A 10,882-nucleotide genomic window follows, 5' to 3' on the forward strand; every position below is an offset into this window, starting at 1 on the left:
TTTCACATTCACCATCAGATGTCATCTCATATGTTCTTTCTTTATGCTATGGCATTTGGTTTGCTCGCAATAAGTCATGTTTTGATGGGAAACAAAATCTTGTGGAAGATATTGTTCGTAAGGCTTGGGCTATAGTGGATGACTATAATTTAATGCTGAACACACATGTATCATCTGATAATCCGAAACCTTCCAACTCCCCCATTTCTTGGAACCCCCTCCTCCAAACTGTTATAAAGTTAATGTTGATGCTGCTGGTCTGACTAACAATATGTGGGGTATTGGCGTTGTTATTAGAGATTCATATGGAGATGTTGCAGCAGCAACTACTTGGATTGTTGAAGCCATTCCAGATCCTGATGTTGGCGAGGCATTGGGTGTAAGGCTAGCGATTCAGTTTGCTCTCGATATGGGGTTTTTCCAGGTGATGTTTGAAAGCGACTCTCTTAACGTGGTCCGTGGTTTTCACAAACTTTCAAATAATCAATCTTACCTTGGTATGGTGGTTGCTGATTGTAATCGTCTTAGTTCCCGTTTTAATTCCTTTTCATTGAGTCATATTAAACGTAGTGCTAATATGGCAGCTCATTCTTTAGCTAAATTTGCTTTAACTTCCTCTGATACTGTTTGGATTGAGGAATGCCCTCCTTGTATTGTTTCTTCTATTGCAGCCGATTTGGTTGCTTAATGAAATCCTTTTTTCCGTAAAAAAAAAAATTGAATTATTTAATTTTTAAATAAAAATAACTTTCTTGTTTAGAAACTATGGAGAATGTCCTAAGAATATTAGTTAATAATATCTGATTTAACTTAACGTGGCGATATTATTTGGTTGAACATCTTCAACTGAATTCGAACTCCGTATATCTTGTAATTGTGTGTGAGTTTAACCTCGTTTGAATTGAGCTTATGAAAAATAGTTTATGCAAATAAATAGACTTTTATATTAATTCTTAAGTTCTCACTAACGAAAATTTTATCTTCATAAATTGTTTTTTCATAAACTACCTTACCAAACTTATGAATAATAAATAAAAATTTATTTATTTGTATTGTATAAGTTGTTTTGCATAAGCACAATCCAAACATACCCTAAATGGTACTTGTTAGTTTCTCTACAAAACAAATAGGCTTAATAGCACCTTCCCCCATATTTTTTGCTAATTGTGCGATTTTGCACCCCCTCTTTTTTTTGAGCGATTTTGCACCCCATCTTTTGCCAATTGTGTATTGTTCAAAATCATCATTAAAAGAGGGGAAAGGGGGCAAAAGATGGGGTGCAAAATCGCTAAAAAAAAAGAGGGGGTGCAAAATCGCACAGTTGGCAAGATATGGGACAAAAGTGCGATTAAACACAAGAAGGTTCATCTAACGAGAAATTGGGCAAAAAGATGGGGTGATTATAGTGATTTATATCTTAAATTGAATCATATACATCTCCATTGAATTTTCACAACATAGTCTCATTTTTTTTCCAGGATACGTCTCTGTGAAGTATCTTATAAGTATATGTCGAGTATCGTATAAGTATCCGATAAAATATATATTTTAAATTAAAATAATTAATTCTGATACTCTATGGGTACATATCGGAGAGTATCTGCGTAGTATCGGTATCCGATGCGTATCCGATACATGTATGTCTCCATTTTGGAGTATCCGGGCTTCATAGGTTAGAAGTGGTTGGTCATGTTTGTAGAAGTGCGAAAAGCGGTGACACGTCTAATCTGAGAGGTGTTCGTGATTGATAGTAGTGAAATATATTTCACACATAATTCAAGGAAAGAAAATAGTTAATCCTTTGTGCTTGGTTAGTTTAACAAATACATCCACAAATCATTTGCACCGGAGTCAACGTTCACAAAATATAATGTTTTACATTTTCACAAACTCATCATGATTAAATTCATCAACAAATCATGCTTCCTCAACAAAATTACCCTCCATTGTTCAAAGAAATTCCTTTATCTTCATCTGCAAGAATGTACTTAATTGGTGGTACCAGAGCTGTACATTGAACTGGTTAGCAACAATATCTACAAATTTAATTGCTACCGATGTGTCTCTTCTCGAAAGAAAAATCTTTTGAACTCGAAGTTGTGCCGATTTCATGTCTAACGCTAACCGGCAATTCTGTAGTTGTCGAAAATGACTCGACAATTGGTATCTCAATCTCAGATACAACTGTTTGGTTGTTTCTTGGTGAAGTTGATCCTCCTCCTTCAACATCCCATTGATCATTTTCATAGTTAGAATTTCTTGGAGAAGTTTGTAAACTGTCGCTGTTGCCAAAAGTTTGTCTATGGAGAAGATGAACAGGTGACATGCCATGTGTTGGGGTTGATTGTCTGCTTGAGTACGGTGTTGTGTTGTTCGAATGTTTGTTGTGTTTGACTTGCTTTTTGGCTGTGTGGTGCCATTTCTTGAGTGCTGTTGCCAATCTTTCATTAAAAATGGTTGGTTTCATGGTTGAACCCATCTGTAATGTCAAACCCAAGTAGTATGAAATCAGTAGTTGATAATTTGAAGTTCGGCCGATATGCAAGTAAAGTCTAATAGGTGATTGTTTCAACTAGGATTTGTGGAGTGTATGATAAAAGGAAATGATTTTAATAACCATGCATCAACAATGTTAATAGTTTTCTTTTTGTCTTAACTTTGGTCCCAAGAGAATATGAGCTACTGATAATATAGAGTTCAGCCGAAAAGTAAGTAAAGTCTGACAAATTATTATTTAACCAAAATTCAAACTCAGACTTTACTGAATGATTCGCTTTTTACTGAAGCTCATTGACCACTCAAGAATCACTTGATTAATAGTGTTAAATAGTTTTACATGTACGTCTAATCATATTTAATCGTGATGTCCTATAACATGTTATTTTCTAAAATAGAAACTCAAATATCAATTTGATCAAATATGATTGGATGTTTTTGTAAAACTTTTCTATTGTGTCACTTAATAATCATTTAATTGAAAGAAAAAACGCTTATATAAATTTCCTAGCTAGTTAATTACCTGTGTGACTAGAGCATAAAGAGGCAAAGTCACATAGCTACATAGAAATTGTATCACAATCCTGCAAATTAAAATTGCCACTTCAAGTTAGTTAAATATATAATTCATAACATCCTAAGGTATTCTATTGTTCAAAATTCAAGTAGTAATGGTTGATATATATAGTGGTTTGTGCACTTTTGCAACAAAAATGAACTTACCCTACTGTGACTCTAATGATACTATCTGCAGTTGTTCTGTGGAAGCAAGACTTTATAGAGAATTCATACTGAAATAGAAAAAATATGGAAAAGTTAGAACTTAATTTTGACTCTTGAAACCAATAAAATAATATATCATGTGATCAACATGAAAACATGTAATTCAATGAGAAAATAAAGTTCAAACTTAAGAAAAATTGATCAAAGATAAATGAACTTACTGTACTCCAAGAAAAAAATGCAAGTTCAAAGGCATTCTGCATCATAAAAGCAAATATAATTAAGCGCAAATTCGGATTCATCATAATGAAGTGCGATTTAAGATGAGATGCACGTCCAAATATAGACACAAACACTAGAGATTCGTATCGATTAGGTTAAATTTAAATTTAGTATCAAATCGAGATAGTGATAACCATGGTGAAATTACCTGAAAGAGAACAAGATGAATTATAAAGAGAAGAAGGTTGGGACTATTGAACCAAAAAAGGTGATCTCCTGGCTCAACCACTGGTGCACCCTTGATTACTTCTCCTCTATCTTGAATCCTTAGTCCCATCTTTGTTATGATCATTTGTAGCTTAGCTCCTACTAATAATATTATCTGTAAATTTGACATTTAAAACTTATTATTTGTAATTTCAACCATGATTTTAAATCACAGACGCGGTCGCAGTTGCAGTTACATTACAAACCATTATAATATAGGAAAATGTGTTCGAAGTGGCCAACTATGGTTGCGGACTACAATTATTATTCTAGACTGCATAAGCGATTGTGATGTTATAAATTAAATAAATAGTAATGGTTGTGGACCGCAATTTAAAACTATATTTTCAACAATCAAACTAGAAAGGAAGTGTAGACAAGTAACAGAAACAAAATGAGAAGTTTATACTTACAATTAGTGGGAGAAATGGAAGCCAATAAGAAGAATGCCACCCTGTCCACATAGAGCAAATTTTTTAGATTATTAGTCATTATATTTTCTGCCTAATAGTGCTATAGTGCCACTATTTAACATTTTGAATTGTGTATCGCAAAACAATAGTGAATTGTTCAAATTTTCACTATGTTGTAGCATCTATTTAACAACATTGAGTGTAAGGACATATATATATATATATGTACAAAAAAATTACACATGGGTCGAAGGCAAGCGAGCAACAAGTTGCGCACTAAGCGTTTTTAGATGAAAAAACTAATAATTGTAAACACAACATTCATTAATCTAGGAGACATAATATTGACATAAACCATGATCAACCTTTTGTTTTATTTTGCCCTAATTTGATGAAATTCACTTAGAACAGCAACATCACAAATTAAGCATGACTTTATATGGTCATACTCAAATTAGTTCTAAAACTTCAAAATGACTTACCATGAGTATTTGTAAGAAGGAATAACACTGCGAAGAGCCAGATAGTTGGACTGCAAGTTACAAAATATTTAAGCTTATTTGGATAACTAAGTTATTAAAAACAAAGTAAAGAAGCATATAGTATATATGATCATAAATCATACCTTATTCCCACTACAACTTGAAAATCCTTTTCAAGTGATCTACTTATATACTTTTGGAAATCAAATTCTGCATCATTTCCTGGGGCAAGATGTGCCTGAAATTACACATAATGTCTTATATTTTGGTATATATATTTCTCCTATCTATCAACAAAAATTTGTCAAAAGCAAGATATAAATTTACATATAAGATAATTCATAACTCACTCTCTATGATTAATGATTAATTCATTTTTTTAGTAAAGACAATTTACTTGTCTAATAAATCAATAGTTTCTTAAGAAAAACAATTTAAAGTCCTAAAATATTATTTGAAAATAGGTTTGTAAGTGAGAGACAACCTTTACTTATAAGTCGATTTGCAGAGTTGAGTTAGACACAACCTAAATTTTTCAAGATAGTATCAAATGCTGGTCCATTCAAATCATACTCTAGATGTTCGGTTCTGACCCTCAAAAATTGTTAATAGTCCCACATGGTGGAATAATGCTTGAAGAGCATTTCTCATATTAAAAACTAGCTTTGTAAGGGTTGAGTTTGGTCTAACCTAATTCTAAGAAAAACATGTTGATATTTATTGAATTGAATAAACTAAGAGTTTAATGATGGTAGGTTGACAGTCTAAAACAACTTTACACATACAACTAATCAAAATATATAGAATTACCACATAAATTAATGCATTTAGGTTAACAGTCCAAAACAACTTTACACATACAACTAAGAGTTTAATGATGGTAGGTGGACTCTCAACCCACCGCCATTAATCTCATAAACTAATTATAAAGTATGTTAAAATTGATATATATTTAGCTTGGGAAGATACTTACCATGATAAATCCATGCCGTAGTGCCAAATAATCAACTCTACTAATAGATCCAATGAATTGTCTGAAGAAGCAAACCTAATTTAAGCAGAAGCATTGAAATTATGATTGTAGCTAACTTAATTTTGGTTTATGTTAATTAATCATTTAATGAATGTGTACTATAATATCGTGTAACAAAAGTAATATTCACATACGATCCATAATGAAATAGGTGACTTGGTCCACATGCTCAAGTGCCTTCTTCCAAATGTTGTGTCCCTTGCAAACCTAAACCTCTCAGGATCTGTACAAAAACACAAATTGAATTGAAAATATGAGCAAACATTTGACTTTAAGATGAATGAAATAATACAATTTGAGAAATTATATATTATAAAATATATTAGAATATCAAAATCACACGTTACCTAAAATAATTAATCAAAACTTTTTATTTGACAAGATAAGATAATCACAAATATAAACAAACCATTATTTTTACAACCTTTAATTATTTATCATTAACTAAAATTCAAGTCAAACTTTATCAGCACGTGAAATTGTCACTACGTGCATAGATAATGATGGAAGTTTTTTTCAATAGAATTTTTTTAGGCTAACTAAGATCTTTACAGATTGCAAGTCTCAAAAAACGTTCATCATTTATTAAAAGATCCTCATGCTGTCAGTGGTTAAATTCATTCACTACTCAATATTTTATACTCCCTCCGTCTCACAATAATTGTCTTTTTACCCATTTTTTTTCTTAAAATAATTGTCACTTTAGAATACCAATGCAGTATTTATTATTTTTTTCCATTATAATACCCTTATTTATTGAACTTCATCCAACTTAACTACTCCACTAACTACAATTAATAAGGGTGTTTTTGTAAATGATACTAATTTTACCATCAAAATCAACACAATTAATTATTTCCTTAATAATCGTGAATCAACCTTAAACGACTGTTATTTAGAGACGGAGGGAGTAGATGAATCAAATCCTTACAAAATATTTTTCATCAAAATGATGAAATTTAGCAGAAGAAACAGCACAATTTTTCAATAAAAAACACAACCTCGTTTTCACATCAAGGGTTTTAGGATCTACTCCTTGTTTAAGTTATCAATTAGCATAAGATTTATAAAATTGTTTGATATTTATTAAAAAAGTTTATGAGCATAAATTGTATTTATTTTTTTTTTATAAATAAATATTTTTTATTTTATTTTTTCATATGCCAAATAAAATTTTTAGGATAGCTTATGAAATAAATTTATAACTTATACGAAGGTTATTTGACATTATTTTATCCTTTATTATTGATATAAATTTTTCACCTTATTTTTTTTTTCTAAGTCAGGAGATTGGGCAGACATGAAAGGGAAGCAACGATGTTCCAACTAAATTGACACCTCATAGAACCCCATCCTATGCCGTCAATCTCAGAGAAAATGTTCACCTTATTTAACGACGATTAAACTTCGTTGGGGAATCAAACTAAATTTTCTTCGTATATAGTCAGACATCAAATTCTAACCACTTATTTAAATAATCAGATCTTTTATCAATCGAACTAATTCATTGTAATACTTCCAACACAATAGGTACAATTTTACAAATAAATGAAAAAAAAAACAAAAAACTATATATCCCTATCCCAACCGAAATCTAAAAGTCAATATACCGTATAGCCAACGCATCTAAAATAGTACTAATTTTTTTTTCTTCTGAAAGAATCTAAAATAGTACTACTATCGACATGAATATTATTGGAATATAATATACTTTTTTTTTTTACGAATTATAGGAGTAGAAAATTATTTAACATAGCAAAGCAAGTCAATTATAATTTTATATGTTATATAACAAATAATGCTTTTGCCAGGTTGCTTTCAAAGTAAACACATAATATGTCATCATTGACATTTTTTTAGCAAGTGGTTGATACAAAATTGTTTTAATTAACTTCATTAAAATAATAATCAATGGAGCTGAGAAATTTTGAAATGTTACCATTATAGAATTGATATTCAACGGTTCTTGTTTCATCTTCCCATTTCTTCCACCTCCTCATCTGAAGCAAATTGTGAATTTAGGAAGAGACAAACAAAGAAAAGAAAAGTCTTGTACGTAATAAAAAACTTTATAATAGAAAATATCTTAGATGAGTTGAAAAATATGCATGGAATTTAATAATACCTTGAATCTTCCCAAAGCTAGTGTTATTATACATTGTAGAATATGAAATATTGCCAGCACAAAAATGAATATATGGAGTTCGTGAATTCCATATGCAGAAACCAAAGCAACTTTACCCTACAAATGCAAAATTAACCCATCAAAAAACTACATATTCAATAGGTAACACAAACATTTACTATAATTTTTTTTTTTGTGGAAACATGATTTTGAATGAAATTGATTTTATAAAATTAGTTTGCATGTTACAAATTATTGTGAAGCAAAGTAGTTTTATCTTAAATAATTTTGACAATTTTTTTTAATTAAAAAATTTATATCAGAAGTTGAGAGTGTATTTTAAAAGATTATAAAATAAATAATAAACTATAAAATTTTATTCTAACAAAAATAAGATCGTGTTGCAATGGCACAATATGAACGAAACAACAACAATGTCTCGACCCTTGATATTGCAGAGAATTGTGGTCAAATGTGGCATATGTGGTCTACATCGCACTCGCGTTGGAGTTTTGGCAACATTAGAAACCAATATATCACAGTCTAGACCATAGTCGCGACATTTATTTAAAACTTTGACTCAACTTGTAATTTAAAACTTTAAGGGTTTAATCTTACCTTATCATCACATTTATCATATCCTTTTGTAGCAAGACTTCGCCGAGGTATAGGATCAAAATATTCCAAGAGTTTTCTATCATGGTTTTCACTATCAGAATTTTCATCATTAGATTTAGTCTTTGTCTTTGGAGTGGAACAAGGATGCCAAGTTGATCCAACTTCTTTTGATATGCATATTTTAGAAATATAATCTTGGAATACGGTTAGGAGCAAGGATATAAATCCCATCAACATAAGCTCTGAAAGAGAAAATAATAGTTATACACCAAACTCTAAACATTAAAATGAAAAATTTAACAAAAATTGAACAAGGTAATTACCTCCTTTGACTTTTTCTAATGCTTCATAAAGAGCATTTTTGTGTTTCTTCTTGAACCACTGCAATTAGAACAAAACCATTTACAAGGAAAATATTAGAGATTAGAAGCATGGAACAAAGGAGAATAACATTATGTAATAGTACCGACATGTTCGGTGTCTGACACTGCTATAACATGAACACTGAAACATAGACACATGAAATTTCATTCAATTACTTTTATTTTCTCAAATTATCATCGGTGTCTATATTTCAATGCCGTGTCTGTATCAGTGTTTTATCGATAATTAATATTTGAAACCCTTTTGTATAGAATGAACCATATGCTTAGCTTACCTTGCCAATAGCATGAATAATATGTTCAATTAAGATTGAAATAGCAAGCAACACAAAACACACAGCTGCAACAGCCCAAGTTGGTGTTTCTTCCAAAGTTCTTTCATAAACTTTGCCTTCAGCCATACTTTTCTTTTTGAATTTTTGCAACAATCAAAAGAAGGTAGAAGAAGAAACTTGAAAAGATTCTATAGGTGTCTATAGAAAAAAGGACTATAGTTTATATATTATTATGCATTGGTTTGTATATAAGTAAAATAAGAGGGGTATATATTATATATATAGGAAATTAAGAAAGAATATTGAAGACTTGGCATGGATTGAGAGGGAAGAAGGCAACACAATTTGACACATTCATACGTAAATTAAGATGAATGGTTGGTCAAACAAGTAAAATGCCACATGAGACAACTACAAAACAAGTCAACTATCATTTTTTTAAGATTACAAGAGAAACACATTTTTAAGACAACAATGAGGAGACGGTTCTTCCTCTTTATACATTTCAAATAGCTTATCAAAACAATTTATAGTTTATACAAAAGTAATTTAACTCTATTTTCTCATTTGTTATAGCAATAACTTATACATAAAAGCTTACCACGACAAACTCTCATGTAAATAAGACCTAGTAAAAGACACATGTATGAAAACGGTCTCAAGTATTTTATTGTAGTAGTGTACTTCTCAATGTCTTTGTTGAAGTGTGAATCACTAATAGTTCAGTTAATTAGTGGTTAATTGAGTTCGTTGGTTAATGCTAAATTTTGATATAATGTCAACTGGTAATTGCTTCTATAGATAGATAGTTGTGTAAATGTGGACAATATTAGCCGTAATGTTTCCACTAATGTTGATATAAAAATCATGGTGATTTAGTCTGAATAGAACTTACTCTTATTGCTAGATGGAACAACAAAGACGGCTAGAGTTTCATAGATTTTTTTTTTGGTTCAAATCAAGACCTTCCATATATTATGTATTGTCTCTACCAACTGAGCTAAGCTTACAAGGACAGAGTTTCATAGAATAACAATAGAATAATATTACAAAAGGTTATAAGAGAATATATAATAAAAATACCTCTTAAATAGAATATATAATGGACTCTAACTTATTAATATAAACACCTAATAGCTTAAATCCAATACTTTATTATCTAACACGTACCCACAAATTCATGATGCATCAACAAGAAGCATTGTAAGTTTGTCAAACAAAATACGAAAAAACATACTAAATAATATAAAGTTCTAACCCTCAAGCTGAACTTACTAAGCTTTGAGCTTGTTACAAATTAACCCAGAAAAATAAACCAAATCAGTTGTTAGCAGAACCAACAGAGAGCAGCAACCAAAGTGAGTTATCATCGAAGAGAGAGCAACAAGAAATATCACCATCAACCAGTCAAAGAGAGAACCATCCAAACAGAAATCCAATTCAAACCAAACCAAACAAAATAAAAGAACCGATATAGAGAAGCAGCCATACAGAAGAACCAATAGAGAGGAGCAACCATCAGAAGAATCAGTAGGGAGAAGTGCAGTGCAATCAATAAGAAGAATCCATAGGAGGAGAAGTACATTCAATCAGAAGAATCATAACGGGGAGAAGTGCAATGCAATCAATCAGAAGAATTCAATCAATCAGAGGAATTAAAAGGGGGAGAAGTGCAATCGATCATAAGAATCAAAAGAGGGGGAAGTGCAGTGTAATTAATCAGAAAAATCAATAAAGGGATATGTGTAATCAATCGGAAGAATCAAAAGGGAGAGAATGAGGAGAAGTGCAATCAATCAGAAGAATCAAAAGGGGGAGAAGTGCAATGCAATCAATCAGAAGAAT

At 30.8% G+C, this 10,882-nt stretch overlaps 2 protein-coding genes across 2 annotated transcripts; one reads left to right on the top strand and one right to left on the bottom strand.

Moving 5' to 3' along the window:
• The first annotated feature begins 271 nt into the window (after nt 1-271).
• On the top strand, nt 272-688 carry LOC146914102 (uncharacterized). Its single transcript, XM_085721001.1, has one exon. The coding sequence runs from the start codon at nt 272-274 to the stop codon at nt 686-688; it is 417 nt and encodes a 138-aa protein (XP_085577127.1).
• Nucleotides 689-1,775: 1,087 nt separating this feature from the next.
• On the bottom strand, nt 1,776-9,287 carry LOC146914103 (MLO-like protein 6). Its single transcript, XM_085717015.1, has 15 exons — nt 9,038-9,287; nt 8,703-8,760; nt 8,380-8,621; nt 7,762-7,878; nt 7,576-7,636; nt 5,771-5,859; nt 5,577-5,651; nt 4,747-4,841; nt 4,604-4,653; nt 4,122-4,162; nt 3,650-3,823; nt 3,441-3,476; nt 3,220-3,287; nt 3,020-3,080; nt 1,776-2,479 (listed from the first exon to the last, which is right to left on the bottom strand). Exons 1-15 carry the CDS (start codon nt 9,161-9,163, stop codon nt 2,045-2,047), a joined length of 1,728 nt encoding a protein of 575 aa, XP_085573141.1. The 5' UTR covers nt 9,164-9,287; the 3' UTR covers nt 1,776-2,044.
• Between the last annotated feature and the right edge of the window lie 1,595 nt (nt 9,288-10,882).

Source organism: Medicago sativa, chromosome 6 (genome assembly GCF_051527215.1).
Source record: "Medicago sativa cultivar Bolivia chromosome 6, Bolivia_mono, whole genome shotgun sequence".
In the NCBI taxonomy this organism is placed as follows: Eukaryota; Viridiplantae; Streptophyta; class Magnoliopsida; order Fabales; family Fabaceae; genus Medicago; species Medicago sativa.

Excerpts from the sequence above, each read along its gene's own strand:
- LOC146914102 (XM_085721001.1), top strand. The coding sequence starts at position 272 with ATGTGGGGTATTGGCGTTGTTATTAGAGATTCATATGGAGATGTTGCA.
- LOC146914103 (XM_085717015.1), bottom strand. The coding sequence starts at position 9,163 with ATGGCTGAAGGCAAAGTTTATGAAAGAACTTTGGAAGAAACACCAACT. Across the intron at positions 8,622-8,702 it reads ATTAGAAAAAGTCAAAGGAG|AGCTTATGTTGATGGGATTT; the intron begins GTAATTACCTTG and ends TTTCTCTTTCAG. Across the intron at positions 3,477-3,649 it reads TTCATCTTGTTCTCTTTCAG|AATGCCTTTGAACTTGCATT; the intron begins GTAATTTCACCA and ends TTTATGATGCAG.